This window comes from Pseudorasbora parva, chromosome 4, assembly GCF_024679245.1.
Source record: "Pseudorasbora parva isolate DD20220531a chromosome 4, ASM2467924v1, whole genome shotgun sequence".
In the NCBI taxonomy this organism is placed as follows: domain Eukaryota; kingdom Metazoa; phylum Chordata; class Actinopteri; order Cypriniformes; family Gobionidae; genus Pseudorasbora; species Pseudorasbora parva.
In genome coordinates this window covers 674781-694929 of record NC_090175.1, presented here as the reverse complement: position 1 = coordinate 694929, position 20149 = coordinate 674781, and the positions used below count along the sequence as shown (strand labels likewise).

Here is a 20149-nt window from a genome sequence, read left to right as displayed (position 1 = left end):
CCTGTACATTATTTTATCTACTCAACAATGTGAAGAAAACGGTTTGCAGAATTTAATCAAAAATCGTCCAATGAATAAAAATATAATTATTTTTTATTTAACATTGAAGGAAATGTGTGAAAATGATTACCAAGACGACAGTCATAAATCATATGTGTTTATCCATACAAAGTGTTTAAATTTTTACAGTTTCAGGTCATGTAGAGTAATCTGAGAGGGGTTCATGGTTCTCCATCACACATATGCAAACCGAAATCCTGAGGCCTTTTCTGGTTATTTTAACTAATGCATTTGCGATTTAACAGTGACAATAATTATGATAATTTCACGTGAAAGTGCATAAACTATTTTAAATACTAGAGAGAGAGAGAGAGAGAGAGAGAGAGAGAGAGAGAGAGAGAGAGAGAGAGAGAGAGAGAGAGAGAGAGAGAGGCCAATCAGATGTGATGTCATCAGTGCAGCAGCTGCAGTGTGGTCATGGTAACAGCCAATAGGAGCAGCTGCAGAGCGACAGGTGACCAAACTCTGGATCCAGCAGCTGCAGACACACACATATTGAGATGCGGAGTTATTATGTGCACTAGAATAAATAAATAAACTGTTGAATGAACTTAATTAAATTAAGGAAAACTTTTCCACGAAATTGAAGTATGTAATCTAGTTGTATTAACTTAAAATAATTTCGTCAAAAATAATAATAAAAAAATAATGTAATGCCAACTAGATAAAGTAGAATAGAGCGGGGTAGAACTGATGACCATATGTAGTCTACTGGAACTGTCACATTAATTTATTTTCTTTATTTCAATAAAAACGATTAGTCAACACTCGATCACGTGGTAATTTTAACATGTGAGAGTTGATGAAGTGAAGCATTTCTCATCGCTGGCATTGGCACAGCTACGGCTCACTGAACAGCACACACTAACCACAGGGTCAACACTTCACCATAACGCTAACCGCAAACCATCAACACAACATAACTCAACTTTTAAAGGACAAATATAACAGCGAACATTAACAGGTCTTTCCCTTCACTAAAAACACATTACATTTCTACATTTACTCTCCGGATCCATCCCTGTGCAAAGCATGCTGGGAACTATAAATGCCCTGCCCAGGTCAGTCAGCGCAACATAAATGATTAACGTAGTCCCAATTTAACACATTTTTCGTTTTTTACTTAATTTCCATTTTGCTCCATTCTATTACGTTAAATTAAATTAAATTAGTAAAGTGTTGCTTCAGCTTATTTTATTTAAACAAACTGAGCAAACAGCTAGAATACTTTTTTTAAAGGTTTTTTTTAGTGTTTGAAACTGAATCTGAACTGGGTCAAACTGAGCTGAAAATGACCACGTTTCCAAAAGATTAATAAACTCGTGATGCATCAGACTGGATCAGGACAATCCTAGGATTAGTTCATGTGGATTTCAACATCGGGATTAAACAGCACTCGGTGTCCGTTTTATCGAGCAGTGGCTTTATATGTTGAAAATCGTACATTAAACAGTTTTTATGTTTTGATATTCTGTTCTCCACACTACAAATTCATGTGATTGGATGACCAGCAGACCAATGGCATGCCAGAATCTAATGCCGACAAACTATATATCATTGGAAAGCTGATGAACTCGAGATTCATCCTGTGAAAACGCTTTGAAACCGGACCTTGCGTTACCATGGAAACAGTGCTCTAAATTGTTCTAGCGGGCTCCTCTCCTAGTGGGCGTCGTCATGTTTCATCTTTCGACATTTAACTACTTTATAATAAAAACCTTTTCTAATCTTGACAAAACACATATCGTCAGAACTTTCTGAGTCTCACGGTTCTATATCTGCCAACTGTTTTGTGATATTTAGACACAAATTTATACATTTGATACAGGAGATTGCATAAAAAATCTATGTAATAATCAACGATACCCGGTGGCTGTTTGTGGTACAGCGCCTAAACCAAATCCTAAACTTCAAGTTTTGTGATATCAACTTTAAATTTGGAACACAAATTGATTAGACATATGGCTTTGATTTGATAGTAACTCGAGTACAAATTATTTTGAAACATTGAACATATTAAATATTAAAAATCTAGTACAGTATATTTGATTTGCAGTAAATCTAAACTTCCATTACTTTTATACTTTAACTTTTTGATTTAATTGAGCAATAATCTGCTGACTGTCAAAACAAACTTATGTTCCAAAGCATTTCTCCAGAAGCGTTTAGTGTGTGTGTGTGTGTGTGTGTGTGTGTGTGTGTTTGTGTGTGTGTGTGTGTGTGTGTGTGTGTGTGTGTGTGTGTGTGTGTGTGTGTGTGTGTGTGTGTGTGTGTGTGTGTGTGTGTGTGTGTGTGTGTGTGTGTTACCTGTGGTGGCGGCTGACGGGGCTTTAGTGGGGCTGGTGTTTGCTGTGGTGGAGTTGGCGGTGTTTGCGGTGGTGGCTGTGGTGGAGTTAACGCCGCCCGTCAGGCCGATCTGCAGTAAATCGAGGTCTGACTGCAGCTGAAGCCTGATCCACTCCTGCACCTGTGCTGTGCTTTCATACGTCTTCAGATCGCCTGTATTCACCCCCAGCAAACTCTTCACGTCCATCACATTCAGCACCTGCTCAAACACACACCACTCATTATTCATCAACGCCGCAGAAACTGAGTGGGTTCAGGTTCTCTAATGTGCAAATCTGAAGTGAATTTATGTAAATGTTTCCTGTGCATTTACACCAGGGATTCCCACTGTTCTGTTGAGGATTTTACATCTTATTTAAAACTAACATGTTAAATGATGCGAGACTCACGTTGATGACGCTCTGCTTCAGACTGATGAAGGTCGGCACGTCCATATTCACACCGGAGTTCACAAGCCTACGAATAAACAACGCATCGGCACCGCCTGCACACAAACACAACTTACTGCAGAAGTGTGTGTGTGTGTGTGAGACATATGAGGACACAAATGTGTATAATGCCATGGGTATGACACAGGTATTACAGGAGAGGGTGAAATATGAGGACATTACCCATGTCCCCACTTTACAAAAGGCTTATAAATCACACAGGAGGAGTTTTTATGAGAAAGTAAAAATGTGTGTGTGTGTGTGTGTGTGTGTGTGTGTGTGTGTGTGTGTGTGTGTGTGTGTGTGTGTGTGTGTGTTGTTACCGAGGTATGTCTGTAGCAGCTGGTATGTCGGGATGCTGACGGTGTTTGTATTGCGGGTTTTTGTTGCGCCAAATGCGTTCAGAGCGATACCGAACAGAATCGACTTCTTCTCTGAGTTGCAGTTGGTCAAAGAGAGAGCAGAAGCTCGCCTGAAACACACACACACACACACACACACACACACACACACACACACACACACACACACACACACACACACACACACACACACACACACACACACACACACACACACACACTTAAGTGTACAGGTTTCACCAACATTCGTCCAAAATGTATTTTCATTTTGAAAGAAAAAAAAACCCGACTGAATAATGTTTTAATATGCAAGAATGAGAGTGGTTAGAGAGTTAGAATGTTGGAAGATAAAGTTGTGTGTGTGTGTGTGTGTGTGTGTGTGTGTGTGTGTGTGTGTACTCACTCCACGCTGTTGGCCGTAATGTTGTTCAGCACACTCGCGGTCAGCACACAGAGGTTCGTTCCTCCCAGCGCGTTCAGCTCGTTAGTGCCGAGAGTGTTTCCACTCACACTGAGATACTTACTGACCAGCAGCTGGACCTGAGAGAGACACACACACATCAGAACACTTCCGCCCAAAGTATGCGTCGGTTTTTAAATGAACACTAGTGTGTGCATACAGTGAGCATGGGGTAAATTAAATGTGCATGCACAGCCCAATTCTTCCAAATGTATTTGCCATAATCCAATGTTTCCACTCCAATGTTCATAAAGTGTAAAGTCCTGTTTTCTTGTTGCGATTAAAGCTTGCATTAATGTGAGTAAAACATTGTCCTTACCTTATTTTTACTCACAGTATAATATTCTTCGGATATTTATTAACATTTACTCTAAGAGAGTTAACGTTAGCATTCAGCAAATATATATCAAAACCATCACATTGTTCTAAGAACACTTTTTGTCAACATCAAGAGAACAAATATCAAATATGATTAATGTTATAAGAACGCTCTATAAATGAGAACATCTAAGAACATTTGATCTTAACATTTGCATAACACTCCCTCCCTTTAGACATCGCTGTGAGAACGTTTGCTGTTAGCTTGTTAATTCTGTAACTAATGTACTGCTCGTTGCTAGATAAAGCTAATACATTAACTTACAGGACACAGCTATAAAGTGCTGCTGTTGCATTTTATGATGTTGAAAGCTGGACACAAAGATTACAAAATAAATGAGTACTTTAAAAAAAAAGTACTTTAGAAAAAAGGAAGTATAATACAAAACAGTTCCAGTATTATTAGTGGCCAAGCCCCGCATGTCGCCTATTTAATCTGCATGGCCCACAGAACCATATGGTAAGATCTGGCACACTGATAGAGGTCACTCTAACTCAATCCCTCTAGTGCCACCACCTGTCCAAAGCTTCTCTTACACTTCTGCTCATATCTTTAGGCTGAACACATCCTTTTACACTCGACTCGAGCCGAATTTCCATCATGAAACATTCCCACCAAAACAAACAAAACAAAGAACTCCTAGATGGTTTGTCCAATATTAATTTTAAGCAGATCATCTTCAGACCGTGCTGGTGAAAAGTTATCTAAAGCTTTTTGATAAACCCGTGAATGTGAATAATCTGTATCTCCGCAACACTTTATCGTGTTCAGAGCAGACCTGGTGCATGTCGTCCCAAGCATGAGCTGCGTTTACATGCTGCGTCTCAGCACAACACCACCTCTGCTCTGAAGATATGAAACAAGTTCTTACTGTATAGCTTTTGACTCAGTGTATTGTGAGTCAAAAGCTATATATGTCTGTCGCCTTTGGCTTGGCTTGCTCAGTTGGGGACACTAAAAATATGATTAAAGTTATTCAACTTATTATACAAATAAAATGTATGAATTAGGTCTTATTTAATTCTATAAACTATAATACTGATCTGCCAACATTGTCTCTCTATGATAAATTAAAATAAGCTGATAACATCACTGTTTACTCCAGTACGACTGTACAGCCAAATCTAATTTTGTCGCAATATTATCCTGTTTAACACTGTGAAGCTGCTCTGACACAATCGTGATTGTAAAAGCACTATATAAATAAAGTTGATTGATTGAGTCGAATGTCGAATAATTGATTATTATTGCCGTCAGCCATTTTGAATTTTGTCCTAAAATGCTGTATTTTAAAAACACACTTGCATTCGCAACTTGGTATGCATTATCGGGACATTTTTTGACAAAGTTGTAATGACATTTCCAAAAATGCTAACTACTATGATTGTATTTGTGATTTTTACCTAAAAGAGTCTTCACCTATTGTTGCCATTTTTCAGCTATGCTTGGATTTCAGATTGTTTCCTTATGAGGTTGGCTCTGATAACTGCAGCTATATTTATTGTTATTATTAATATAATTATTCTGCAAATGTTCACTCCAACTAACAGGGAATGTTCTCAGAATGTGCCTGCAAGATTCTCCACACGTTATGATCAAACTCTCTTCCAGTAATGGTAATAAGGTTTTTTATTTATTATTTATTAATTGTGTTTTTAACCGTCCTGTTTGACGATATGCCAGAACTGAACTGACGAACTGAGATCTGAATTCATCGTTTCTCTCTCGGGGATCAGGGTGACATTAGACTTCCATGGTTTGTCTGTTTATGTTACTCAATGTTTTTAGAAAGTACAGAAAATGTTTAAAGTAAAACTTTCATAATGTTTTAATTAATAACTCAAAACGTTTTTAGAGCATATTTTCATAAGCTGGGATGGTTTTCTCTCTCCCTCCCTCTCTCCCTCCCTCTCTCTCTCTCTCTCTCTCTCTCTCTCTCTCTCTCTCTCTCTCCCTCCCTCCCTCCCTCCCTCCCTCTCTCCCTCTCTCCCTCCCTCTCTCTCTCTCTCTCTCTCTCTCTCTCTCTCTCTCTCTCTCTCTCTCTCTCTCTCTCTCTCCCTCTCTCTCTCTCCCTCCCTCCCTCCCTCCCTCTCTCCCTCTCTCCCTCTCTCCCTCCCTCTCTCTCTCTCTCTCTCTCTCTCTCTCTCTCTCTCTCTCTCTCTCTCTCTCTCTCCCTCCCTCCCTCCCTCCCTCTCTCCCTCTCTCCCTCCCTCTCTCTCTCTCTCTCTCTCTCTCTCTCTCTCTCTCTCTCTCTCTCTCTCTCTCTCTCTCTCTCTCTCTCTCTCTCTCTCTCTCACTCCCTCCCTCTCACACACACATACACACACACACACACACACACACACACACACACACACACACACACACACACACACACACACACACACACACACACACACACACACACACACACACAGTACCATCTCCGGGTCCCAGTCTCCGTTGCGCGAGTTCATCAGAGACGAAAGCGTGTCGATCTTCGTCACGTTCCACTTTCTGACATCATCGGGTGTGGCCACGCGGGAGGCGGGGCCTAAAACCTGCAGCACCCCATCAGACAGTCCACCAGGATAGGCCTGTGAGGGGCGGGAAACACATGCCGTCTCTATGGCAACCCTGTGATTGACAGCGCAGTTACAGCAGGTGTGTGTCGTTACCTGGTTGAGCTTGTCCAGTACGATCCTCTGGTAGCTCCTGTCGTAAACTCTGTCAGTGATGGCCTCCAGGTTGTCCTTCAGCGTTTGGAGACTCAAACAGGCGTTAAACTGTGTCAAGTCGTAGGCAAACGGAAACATGTCGCTGTAAACCTGAACCTGCTCTATTACTCCAGAAGTGCATGCTGTTTCTGCAGGAGACGAGAGAACCAATGCAGCTTCAGAAACATTACACAGCTCAGCTCATAATGTAGTGTGATTATAGTAAGGCTGGGTCAGGGTTGTGCTGTGTTGTTTTATTCTGCTTAGCATGAACTGGTGTATAATGGTTTTGTGGTATTTCTCACCAGCGGCTCTCTTGATTTTGACTCTTGAGACTTTGTTGACCTCGTTCATCATATTGAGGATCATCTTCTCCGAAGCCTTTTCCTTCTTCCTCAGGTCACGGATAAAAGTCTTCAGAAACTTCTGCTTGGTGTCCTGATGAGAGAGAGAGAGAGAGAGAGAGAGAGAGAGAGAGAGAGAGAGAGAGAGAGACAGAGTGTCAGTGAAGCACACAAACAGCCGCAGGTTTCTCTCGGATGCGCTCGTATTGTACCTGTGGGAATTTGCTCCATATGTTGGCGGTGAGATACAGCGGCAGGGTCTCCAGCTTGTCCAGAGTTATTCTGTTCCAGCTGTTTGAAGATCTGAGAGGACAATCGAACAGCATTTAATGACAGCAGAAGGGTCTGATATGTGTTTCTTTAAGGTCCATTCACACTAAGAACCATAACTGTGATGTCAACTGTAATAATAACAATAACTTTTAGCAGCATCCACACCTGCACATGATATCGAGAGTCAAAAGTTGAATCATAAGTTTTGTCGCCTGTTGCATTAAATGCTTGTGCTCTTAAAGCGTTAGTTCAGCCAGTAATGTGAGTTGTGTGATTAATTCCTCCTGTGGTTGGCCAGCAGTCAGATCTCCGCTCATCTTCACACTACAGCGGCTCTACAATCATTTATGAAGAGGCCAGAATAGAGTTTTTGTTCGCAAAAAAACGAAATAACGACTTATATAGTGATGGCCGATTTCAGAACAAAGCTTGGAACCGTCAGTGAATCAATTCGTGATTCGGATCGCCAAAGTCTCGTGATTTCAGCAGTTTGACTCGCGATCCGAATCATGAATCGATTCACTGACAACTAACGGTTCGAATAATGAATCGATTTACTGACTCATAACAGTTCGAATAATGAATCGATTCACTAACTCATAACGGTTCGAATAATGAATCGATTCACTGACTCCTAACGGTTCGAATAATGAATTGATTCACTGACTCATAACGGTTCGAATAATGAATCGATTCACTGACTCATAACGGTTCGAATCTTTGTTCTGAAATCGCTATATAAGTCGTTATTTAGTGTTTTTTGCGCACTAACTCTCTTCTGGCCTCTTCATCAATGATTGTAGAGCCGCTGTAGTGAGATGGGCTTTGTAACGACGTCTTTAGTGCCTTTATGGGTCTTGAGAGAGGAAATGACATTGGTGTCAATGAAGGCCTTTCTGAGCCATCGGATTTCAACACTAATATCTTCATCTGTGTGTGAAGATGAGCGGAGGTCTGACGGCTGGCCAACCACAGGAGGAATTCATCACAAGAGTTTACATTTCTTGCTGAACTAACGCTTTAAAGAGCAGGATGCATTCTGATTGGCTTTACTATAGTTACCCAGTACTATAGGTTTGGTGTGGACATCACTATTCTTTTTCATTCAGGTTGATTTTTAAAACTATATCTTTATAAGTCTAGTAATCATCCTCGGTGTGAGCGGGCTTCAGTCGCGAGCGAGAGTTGAGTTTTTACCCGTAGATCGTGTTTCCTCTCAGTAGGACACTCTCGATCGCAGAGATCTGCTGAGCCGATAAATCCGGGCACTGTTTGAGCTTCTCCAGCACGTAGGGGTCCGAGTTCTGGATGTAGTCTGCGCTCAGGAAGCAGCACATGCCGCCCAGAACATCCAGCTGCGCCTGAGTGATGCTGAACCCGGAGATTCCCTGAAAGACCAGATGGCTTCATGTTCACTAATGCAACCTTATTGATATTGTCCCACAGCTAGTCATATCTGAACCATGCTGATCCTTTTTAACTCAATACGTTTTCTTGTTTTCACAATTAACAGATTTATAAGCGAATGGAATTTATGTATGATTGACAAATATGCATTGCATATACACTGATCAGGCATAACATTATGACCTAATATTGTGTTGGCCTTCTTCCCATAGTGCACACACCCGGCCATCCACGTGATGTAGAAGAACACGTGATTCCTCAGACCAGGCCACCTTCTTCCATTGCTCCGTGGTCCAGTTCTGATGCTCACGTGCCACTGTTGGTGCTTTCGGCGGGGTCAGGGGTCAGAGGTCACCCTGACTGGTCCATACGCCTCAAACTGAGCTGCTCTGTGTATTCTGACAGCTTTCTATCAGAACCAGCATTAACTTCTGGAGCAGTTTGAGCTCCAGTAGCTCGTCTGTTTGATCGGACCCCATGGGCCAGCCTTCGCTCCCCACGTGCATCAATGAGCCTTGGCCGCCCATGACCCTGTGGCCGGTTCTCCACTGGTCCTTCCTTGGAGCACTTTTGATAGATACTGACCACTGCAGACCGGGAACAGCCCACAAGAGCTGCAGTTCTGGAGATGCTCTGACCCAGTCGTCTAGCCGTCACAATCTGGCCAAACTCGCTCAAATCCTTACGCTTGCCCATTTCTCCTGCTTCACACACATCAACTCTGAGGACGAAATGTTCACTTGCTGCCGTGATGAAGAGATCAGTGTTATTCACTTCACCTGTCATAATGGTATGCCTGATCCGGATAATTTGTTTGATAAAATTGTGTGATACAAAGTGAAGGACATTTTACATGCTATTCCAATAAATCTTACATTTAGGCCTGAACATTTTTAGACTGATCTGTGTGACATGATTTGTGTTTGTGCTCACCAGACACTCCCTGGCACTGTTGAACAGGTTTTGCTTCTTGAAGGACAGAGAGCTGGACAGCACGGAGAAGTTAGCCGTTCCCAGATACGAGAAATACGAGCGGCACAGCGATCTGTCAATCATAGAGTAACTGCAAGACAAACAAACAACTGTGTGATAAGCCAGTCTTCATGAACTCCTCCATGAGCACCAATAATCTTTCTGACGTACTTGTAGTAGATGAGCACTTCGGCAGGATACTGAGAGAAGGCATTCAGGTCAGCGCTCTTGATGTAGTAGTATATGCAGGTCAGCTGAAGGACAATCACACACAAGTCAACACATCAGCTATTGTGATCAAATAACAAAGCTAAAGGGTTTGAGGTCGACCAGAGCAGCTGTGTTCACCTGTGACTCCTGCAGGACGAGCGTCTGGTTGGCTCGTCGCCGGCAGCCGCGGATCAGACTCATGGTTTTACTGGTGTTGAAGCTCTGGATTCGTGAACAGGTGAAACCCTGCAGTACCTGGAAAGACATGCTACACAAACACCAACATATGGTCAAAACTAAAACCTCAGCATTCAGCCTGACGAATAATAATAATGACTCTTCACTCACGTGTCTGGGTCGCTGAACTCTGTGGCGACCGTTTCAAAGAGCAAAACAGCCTGAGAGAAAAAGGATTATAACCATGTCATTTACGTTCCTAACAGAAAAAACATGCACTCGTTAAAAAAAAGTTCAACTGGGGTTCTATATAAAACGGATGGAAATGTTGCTTATCATGAAAAGCTCCAGCTCTTCCCTACATCAGTGTCAGTGTTTCTGAACTCCTGAAACGCCGTCATTGTAGTCTTCTGAGAACCAACATGTCACAATATTCCTCATTATAATAATTAATGGGCAGCATAATGGGGTGGGGCCTGGTTGAGTTTTTGGGAACATAGTCGTGTAAGACAGTTCTAGAAGTTCATTAATTATACTAAGTTAATTAAATTAAATTAAGTTTATGTATACCGAACTACTTTGGCAGCAGTCTTTGCTCAGGCATTTCAAAACAAGCACAACATTATTTCTGATTCTCAATATCGGTCTTCTTCGGTCTTCAAATTTTTTGATGCACATCAAGGAAATTATTTGATAAAAGTGTTTCCATCATAGTTTATATGCATGTTTTCTTATCAGATAATAACTTAATCTGACTTAATTGAGCACATATGAGTGCATTTGTTGAATTTTTGAATATCTTGGCATTTCCATTATGCATTTTTTATGCAATATCCCAAAATGCACACACACATAGGAGAATGAAAGCACCCTTGAAATGAAAACATTACTTTTTCAATATTTGTCATGACCAATACGGAAAAAGTAATGTGTTTTTGAACATTAAAGCATTTAAACCTGTTCGATTAGAGCCTAAAAATAACATGTAAAAAACTTTGGCTTTGAAAAAGGGTATAATAGGTCCTCTTTAAATTATTGTGTAATACTTTCATGTTTAATGGGATATGAAGTGTTTACTTCATAAAATGTAATTTAGAAAAAAATTTTTTTACAACTAAATCCATGAACGGAACCCTTGATAGGAAGTCATTAAAGGTTATGAAGCACCCTATAGAGCTTGATCTTCTGAGAGTGATTTCTCAGCATCATTGATGTGGAAGTCTGATGTACCTGCTCGTGTTTCCATTTCTTCTGATTGACCTTCTGCACCACCTCGGAGGAGGACGACACACCCAGCAGGAGGTTGCGTGGGATCTCCGTCGCCATCGGGTCAGGGACGTTTGTGATGACTCCATCAGATGAGCTGTTCAGAGTGATGATCTAAAGAGAGACGGAAAGAGACGTCACCTGAGACGTACTTGCGTGTGTGTGTGTGTGTGTGTGTGTGTATGTATGTATGTGTGTGCCCTTGTTTATATTAGGATAGTAAAACCTGAGTTCACCTAGACTGTGGTCCCCACTTTTCAAAAGGCTTATAAATCATACAGGATGAAATTGAGATTTTTTTTTTGAGAAAGTAAAATTGTAGAATGTTTCCTGTGATGGGTAGGTTAAGGAATAGTGTGTGTGTGTGTGTGTGTGTGTGTGTGTGTGTGTGTGTGTGTGTGTGTGTGTGTGTGTGTGTGTGTTTAGGGGTAGGGGCAGTGTAGGGGGATAGAATGTACAGTTTGTACGATATAAAAACCATTACGTCTATGGAGAGTCCCCACAAAGTTAGTGAACCAGACATTTGGGTGTGTGTGCGTGTGTGTGCGTGCGTGCGTGCGTGTGTGTGTGTGTTAGTTACCTGGCTGACGATGGTCTGTTGGACAATAATAGGCGCGTCGATGACATGCTCCAAGAACCCTTGGGATTTCACTGCCAGAAGCAAGTCAGCTCCTGAGATTGAGTTAATGATTGATGTTTGAACACCAACGATCAGCGAACCCAATCCCTGTAGATTCTCCGCACTATTAATCTACAGAGACAAAGATGTGTGTTAGTACATCTTTACTTACACAGCCGTCATCCTTTCTGTATGAGTGAGTCTCTGATTCAATGATTTGTTCACAACACTGATCGATTCAGGAGCTTCCTCAAAGCCGTAAGCGTATGATTCAGCACCAGCTTTGAAGTGTCAGTGGTGGTTTGTACCTGGTAAAGTCCAGACGACAGCAGGGTTTGTATGATCATCATGGCCTGATCGAGGTTCCAGCCCAGCACGAGTCTGAACACATCCAGCGCTTTGAGCAACACACTCCCTCCGGCACCGCTGATCTGAGCCGTGCTCAAACCTGTGCATGACGGACCCAGAGCCTGGATGGTGTCCAACGTCAGAACATCCAAATTGCTCGATAGAGCCGCTGACACCTGTGCAAACACATGCATTAACACACAAGCTTATTTCTGTTTACACACACACACACATATACTCTTGTACATACGTCGGGTGGGATGTCGGTGCACATCTGATGGACAGTGGAAGAGATGTTCTTCAACTGCTCCACACTTAACTGAAGGAAGGAGCTCGCAGGAACCAAGCAGTAGAACTTCACAGGCACACTATAAAAACACAAACATCACGTTAAAGCTCATCAGGACGTCTTTCACAAACAATGCAGCTTCAAAATACTGTGTCACAGTTCTGCTGAAACAACAGCTTCAATCAGACTTCACTGGTCTAAGCTGGTCTAAGTGGCCAAAACCTTTAAACAGAGCAATCTTTTCAGCAGGGGCATTTTCAAATGATACACTCCTAAAAATGAAGGTTTATTACGAGCACCCAGCAAGCAATAGCCATCATTTCACTGTCTCGGATAACTACAGACCTGATGTAGTCCCAATATATGAGTAATCCACTTCTAGCCAAAATAACCTGGAATTTGGTCGTTTCGTTCTTGCCGAAATAACTTGCAAGATGTATGATATGCCATTATGTAAGTCAACAGTGATTACAAGGTGTAAGGTTTCATCTTTTTGACATTTTCATGTTCTAGATATCTACGCTTGGGCTGTGGTTAGACGTCTATTACATTTTCACTGACAGCCCAAATTTGGCCTTGTTTTAGCCTAGACGTCAGGGCTGTGCTTGGACGGCTATTAGAAGTCTTTTAAATGCAAAATTGCTTGCTGGCCATTGATGTTTCTATGAAGAAACTTTAAAATCCATGGAATCTTTCCAGTGCACAAACTGTTATTTAGATTTGTTCTTCACACAAACATGTTCTTTCAAGAACTGATCCATAAAACCTTCTTTGAGGCATTGCTATGAAAACCCCCTTTAGGAGCCTTTATTTTTAAGGGTGTAGTTTAGTGAGATGGTCATTGTTGGTGTTTCTCACTAGTAGGCGTTGAAGTTTGGATCCTTCTCGAACAGCAGAGTCACGTAGAGCTCCACAACATCTGAAGAAACGTTGATCTGACTGAAGAGCTGCAGGTTCTCCAGGTTCACCGTAAACGGCTTCAAGGCCTACAAAAGAAAACAGTCAAACAGGTTTGGAACGACATGAGTAAATGTGGTCAAAGTTATCACTTCGATTCTTCAAAGCGTCTTCACACCTCAGCTGAGCCAAAGAGGTGCAGGTCGTCCAGCGTGATGAAGCTCAAGAAGATGGAGATGTAGTCTACGAACCAGGCGGTGGAGTTGAGATCAGGGTTTGAGTTGTTATAACATTTAAGAGCTGGGGCTGAAGCTGAAAACACATGACAAACACGGCTCACCAGAAATCCTCATTATCATTAGACAGCAGAACCAATCAAGCAATCTATAGACAGTAACTCACAGGTGTTCAGGTAGACCAGGATGGTGTCGTAGACATCACTCTGAGAAAACTCAGCAGCACTGAAGTTGTATTTAGCCATCACCGAAACACTAAACAGAGAAACACACGGAATCCGTCATCAGCAGATTGATTTATTTAGGGGGGAAATAGATCCGCTGAGATCTTTCCTTGATCAGCAAAGCAAACCCAGCTAACAAGGAACGTTCTGGCAAAGTTCTTTCAACGTTATGAACAAACATTCTTCCAGTCAGAGGCGGACAGAGTACACAGCTTCATTACATGAGTAAAAATACAGATACCCCTTGCTAAATTTTACTCAAGTACAAGAAAAAGTACTACAGTCAGATGTCTACTTAAGGAAAAGTACTGAAGTAATTGTTTGTAAAAGTACTTGAGCATCAAGAGTACAAGAGTATGTTTTCTAAATATTGCATTACGACTGCCACAGTGCTTACATTTGTTAATGTTAATACCTTGGAGAATGTAAAAATAAGTGAAAATAAAATCAAGTCTTCTTACCATGTTGCTTTATTTAAAATGTCTCACTTGCCCACAAGGCAATAGCACAATGGCAACACTCTGACAAACCTCTGCTAGAGTTTTAATGGATCACATTTGATCCTGACTGTGTTAAACACACCGCATACTAAAAAACATCATGGGTCGGCACATGCTGCGTCTTCATCCATGGTTTCGTCTCTTATCTAAATCTGAGCATGGAGTTGACTTTGGCAGAATGCTGAAGCTGTTTGCTGATAGGCCGTCCCCATCAGTGGCGCCTGCACAATCCAATCACGTGTCAGAGGGAAAGCACAAATTGAGGGTTTCCAAGATTTTTCTTTTTTCCTTCCTTCCTTTTTTTTTTTTTTTTTTTTTAGAAGTAACGGGTACTTACGGTTATGGATAGAAATGTAGCGGAATAAAGAGTAAAAATTTTGCCTCTCAAATGTACTTGAGTAAAGTCATGAGCACTCCCCAAAAATGATACTCGAGTAAAGTACAGATCCCTCAAAATTGCACTTAAGTAAATATACTCTGTTACTGTCCGGCTCTGCATCCAGTAATGGTAATACAACATTCATTTCAAGTTCTTTACTCTGGTTGTACTCACAACTTCTTGAAGGAGAGACAGGAGGAATATTGCATGACGTCTGGGCTGATGAACTGTGAGGTGAGCAGTGGTAGATACCGACTGAGTCCAGCAAACCAGAGTTCCACCTCAGACTGGACCTCCAACTTCAGAACATTAGGCCAGACACAGGACAACACCTGGTGGGCCAAAGCCACGGACCCCAGCGGCTCCTGCGGGATGCAGACACACAGAAGAATTCACTACAGTATAAAGCCGTCTCCGGTGCGATAACTCTGATCCTATTCATGACTCTTAAATATTCAGAATTTTGTAATTTATTATTATATTATCAGGAATTGTACATTCTATTATTTTCATAATAAGCTGATAACATCTCCATTTTCTCCAGAGCGGCTGTACAGCCAAATCTAATTTTGTTGCAGTATTGTCCTGTTTAACACTGTGACTTGACTTGACTGCAGTGTCGCCTCAGCCAGTTCACAATTAAAGAGAATAAATCATACGCTGACGAGCAGATGACAAGACATTAGTGCACGGCCCGTACCGTCTTTAAGTACTGGGGCGTCTTCGGGTAGTTTGAGAAGAGCTGGCAGATTTTGGTAAGATCATCCACAGCATTCGGCCGGTTCAGGAGACTGCTGACCTCCACAGGAGACATAGACTCCATCAGCTGTGAGGTGATACACAGTTAAAGGTGCGCTTTTCTTAGATTTAAACACCTTCAACACTTGAAGGACTCTATCATTGGGTATAATCGGTAGATGGAGACGGGCTGACGGGTCTGACCTCTGGCACACGGGCAGGAGGCATCAGGGAAAGGAAGGTGCTCAGATTCGGGAACTGGAAACTCATGAAGGATGAGGTCAAGTAGGCATAGAAGCTCTGGTTGGTGTAACAGCGCAGCGAGGTGGAGCCTGTGGAGAGAGAAGGATGAGTGGGTGGAGGGATAAACACACGGATGGATGGATGGATGGATGGATGGATGGATGGATGGATGGATGGATGGATGGATGGATGGATGGATGGATGGATGGATGGATGGATGGATGGATGGATGGATGGATGGATGGATGGATGGATGGATGGACACCTGTGAGGGAGCCGAGGATCTGCTGGTAGATCTGATCTTGTGTTGAGGGCTGGAAGGTGGAGCTGGATGAGTTCAGCAGCTGCACCCTGTGGAAACAAGCGGCAGTTTGAGTGTTCACGTGTGTGTGTATATATGTGTGTGTGTGTGTGTGCGCTTGTTTTTGTAAAATATCAGGACACAAATGTGTATAATGCCATGGGTATGGCACAGGTATTACAGGAGAGGGTGAAATATGAGGACATTACCCATGGCCCCACTTTACAAAAGGCTTATAAATCACACAGGAGGAGTTTTTATGAGAAAGTAAAAATGCAGAATGTTTCCTGTGATGGGTAGGATTAGGGGCAGTGTGTGTGTGTGTGTGTGTGTGTGTGTGTGTGTGTGTGTGTGTGTGTGTGATGGGTAGGTTTAGGGGCAGGGGCAGGGTAGGGGGATAGAAAATACGGTTTGTACAGTATAAAATCCATTACGCCAATGGAAAGTCCCCATAAAACATGGAAACACTACATGTGTGTGTGTGTGTGTGTGTGTGTGTGTGTGTGTGTGTGTGTGTGTGTGTGTGTGTGTGTGTGTGTGTGTGTGTGTGTGTGTGTGTGTGTGTGTGTGTGTGTGAGTGTGTGTGTGTGTGTTTGTGTGTGTCTTACGCCTGCTGGCTGATAGCACAGGGTCGCTGCAGGATGACATTGAAGTAAGTTGTCACATGCTGGACTGTAATGTTCACTATGAGCGGAGGCAGTATGTTCAGGATCCAGAACTGCAGATCACCATCTGGTATCGTGGTCAGATTGGCCCGATTAAATGCCTGCTGCAGAAACGTGTCCCGCACTGGAGGAGGGAGAGCGGCTTCCTGTATCTGACACACACCGACCACAGCCAATCAGAACACTGTGTGTGTGTGTGTGGGTGTGTGTGTGTGTGTGTGTGTGTGTGTGTGGGCATCACCTGTAGCGCTGCAGAGAGAGATGTGTAGAAACTCGTGAACTGTGCATCCGGCACGTAGAGCAGGACATTATTGACGTCAGCGGCACTGGACAGGAGTCCAGGAGTGCTGGAAACCTCCACTAACTGCTTCACACTCAACAGACTCAGAGTGTCCAACTGAACACACACACACAAACAAACAGGTGAACATCTGTACATGCTGAATGTCTGTTGTGGTGTGTGTGTGTGTGTGTGTGTGTGTGTGTGTTCATACCACATTGAAGCTGGGGTTGAGAGTCTGCAGCTCGGTCACTGAGGTGAGGACAGAGAAACGTCCAAAGCTGCTGATCAGCCAATCACGGCTGCTCTGAGAGACGGCCACACACCCTAAACACAGATCAACACGTCACCGCTGAGCGTTAGCCAGAAACCCTGTGTGTTCATCTGTCTGTTTCTGAGAGAGTCAAACCTGCTGTGGTGTTCTGAGAGAGGAAGACTTTGAGGAAGTCAATGTAGACGTTAGCTTGAGTATCAGTGGACATGATGTCAAAACTCTGATTGAAGCTCTGGACACTGTGAAAGAGACAGAAGTCTTAGCACTGCATCAACATGTAACACGTGTGTGTGTGTGTGTGTGTGTGAGATGGGTAGGGGCAGTGTAGGGGGGAAAAATACGGTTTGTACAGAATAAAAACAATTACGCTTATGGAATGTCACCCCCAAAAAAACGTGTGTGTGTGTGTGTGTGTGTGTGTGTGTGTGTGTGTGTGTGTGTGTGTGTGTGTGTGTGTGTGTGTTGTAAACTCACACACTCCTGAAGGTGTCACAGCTGAAGTCTCTGGTGGAGAGACAGGACAGGAACTTCTCGGAGGCGTACGGTAAAAATGGGCTGAGCCTGGATCCAAACCAACGCCTGATGAACGAATCATCTCTCAGCTGGGTGGAGCTAAAGGAGCTCAGAGTGACCGCTCCAATCACATTCAAGAATGGCCCTGAGAGGCGGGACTTATTCACACTCTGATGGAGACAGACAGAGTTCATCCTTCATTAGCTCGTGTTCATTTATTGCTTTTGCCAAACATGGAGAATACTCTGGGTTTCAGATTGATCTGGATTCTTGTCGAGGTAGCCTGAATTGGACTGAATGTGAGCTGAGCGTGACGGGCAGAGACGAGTGTGTGTTTGTGTGTACCGTGGTGGCGAGCAGGTCGAGCGCAGGTCCCAGAACTGGGTTGACCTTCTGCAAGAAGAGCTTCCACGTCTCTTCTGAAGCGTTTTCATTCCCATTGAGACTGCATGACAACACCGTCACCAGGTCCTGTGTGCTCAGAGCTGTCAGCTGAACACAACACAACACAAAACACGTGTTTACAGAGCGAGTGTGTGTGTGTGTGTGTGTGTGTTCACATGTCTGTGCATGTGGGAGTGTTTGTTTACCTCTGCACAAGCAAACTGTGTGATGCTGAATTCACAGAGCCGACTGCCATCATGAGACGAGCTGAGATACACCGACAGACCAGAGCTGAAAAACACACCATGATGAGTGTGACTGAACGGCCATTTACAACTCAAATACTCCAAATACAGCCAATCAGAACACAGATACTCCAAAAACAGCCAATCAGAACACAGATAGCCCTCAAACAACCAATCAGGAGATAGGTACGCCTCCTTTCCCAGCTAAAAGGGAATGTTAAAACCACATACCCCACCTTTTTTTAAACATAAAGAATGGGAAGTTTTGAATGTTCAGAGCAAAATGTTCTTTGAATATATTTTTGTTAGCTGCGATGGTTAATCCGATCTTGATAATCAATTAATCGGTTGAGTAATTGGATAACTGACAGTTTTGTTCCTTTGGATAATTGATTAATCAGGCGATTTACTTCTCTGAGCAATTGATAATCGGCTGATTTTATTCTTTAAGCTATCGAAGATTTTCTTCTTTGGGCTTTCGATTAATCAGCTGATTTCATTATTTTGATCTACTGATTAATCAGCTGATTTCATTATTTTGATCTACTGATTAATCAGCTGATTTCATTATTTTGATCTACTGATTAATCAGCTGATTTCATTATTTTGATCTACTGATTAATCAGCTGATTTTGTTCTTCAAGCTATCGATTAATCGGCTTATATTCTTTGGGGGTAATCTATTCATCTGCTAATTTTATTATTTTTGGGCTATTGATTAATCAGCTAATTTTCTTTTGGGGGGTAATTGATTAATCTGCCACTTTTATTATTTTGAACTATTGGTTAATCAGCTGATTTGTTCTTCAAGCTATTGAAGATTTTCTTATTTGGGCTTTCGATTAATCGGCTGATTTTGTTCTTCAAGCTATCGATTAATCGGCTAATATTATTTGGGGTAATCTACTCATCTGCTAATTTTATTCCTTTGGGCTATCAATTATTCAGCTAATTTTCTTCTTTGGATAATATATTATTTGGGAGATTATATAGGGATAATCAATTATTCTAAAAGTAAGACTATTTGAGTTGAAAAATCATCTGAAGGGTTCTGGGAGTTTTTTTTATTACCTGTTGACACTCCTGCACACTGCCGTTTCTGAGAGAAGAGAGAGAGAGAGAGAGAGAGAGAGAGAGAGAGAGAGAGAGAGAGAGAGAGAGAGAGAGAGAGAGAGTCATCTCACATATCACATGATTACAGACAGAAACCGTATCAACGCAGTCATAGAGGAATACTAACCGTTCACTTGTGTCACGCCACACTGGGAGAGACAGAAGAAACTCATGTGAGCATCAAATGAGCTTAAATCATCAGCTTAAAACTAACCAAAGCATGTTCAACACTCACCTGTCCGCTGGTGCTCACACAACCTGAGACAGAAAAAGATACACTGATGAGTGTGTGTTAAGCATGTTTCTGTCCAACACACTCACATACCAGGGAGTCCAATACAGGTGACTTTAAATCAAATTGTGATTGTGTCCTACCTGGCGGGACTTGCTGCAGCAGAGCCGATTTTCTCCTCAGAATCACAGTCTCCAGATTCACCGGCACGCTGACCATCAGGTGGTCCAGGCGGTGGAAACTAGCAAACAAACAGACAGACGTGTGAGTGAGAGAGCGTGAGATTCAA

The 20149-nt window shown here is 42.5% G+C and overlaps 1 protein-coding gene across 1 annotated transcript; it reads right to left on the bottom strand.

Moving 5' to 3' along the window:
* Window positions 1-116: 116 nt before the first annotated feature.
* LOC137073832 (uncharacterized) lies at window positions 117-20095 on the bottom strand. The gene is made up of 36 exons (XM_067442535.1): window positions 20004-20095; window positions 19864-19886; window positions 19756-19777; window positions 19587-19614; window positions 18477-18561; window positions 18232-18378; window positions 17848-18056; window positions 17509-17612; window positions 17314-17426; window positions 17061-17216; window positions 16763-16971; window positions 16119-16204; window positions 15815-15942; window positions 15573-15698; window positions 15047-15237; window positions 13936-14024; window positions 13712-13845; window positions 13495-13622; window positions 12598-12715; window positions 12308-12523; window positions 11961-12131; window positions 11345-11494; window positions 10286-10335; window positions 10076-10205; window positions 9899-9981; window positions 9689-9818; window positions 8546-8736; window positions 7288-7378; window positions 7037-7169; window positions 6693-6880; window positions 6456-6611; window positions 3600-3736; window positions 3158-3306; window positions 2796-2890; window positions 2368-2605; window positions 117-538 (listed from the first exon to the last, which is right to left on the bottom strand). Exons 1-36 carry the CDS (start codon window positions 20077-20079, stop codon window positions 453-455), a joined length of 4566 nt encoding a protein of 1521 aa, XP_067298636.1. The 5' UTR covers window positions 20080-20095; the 3' UTR covers window positions 117-452.
* Window positions 20096-20149: the final 54 nt, after the last annotated feature.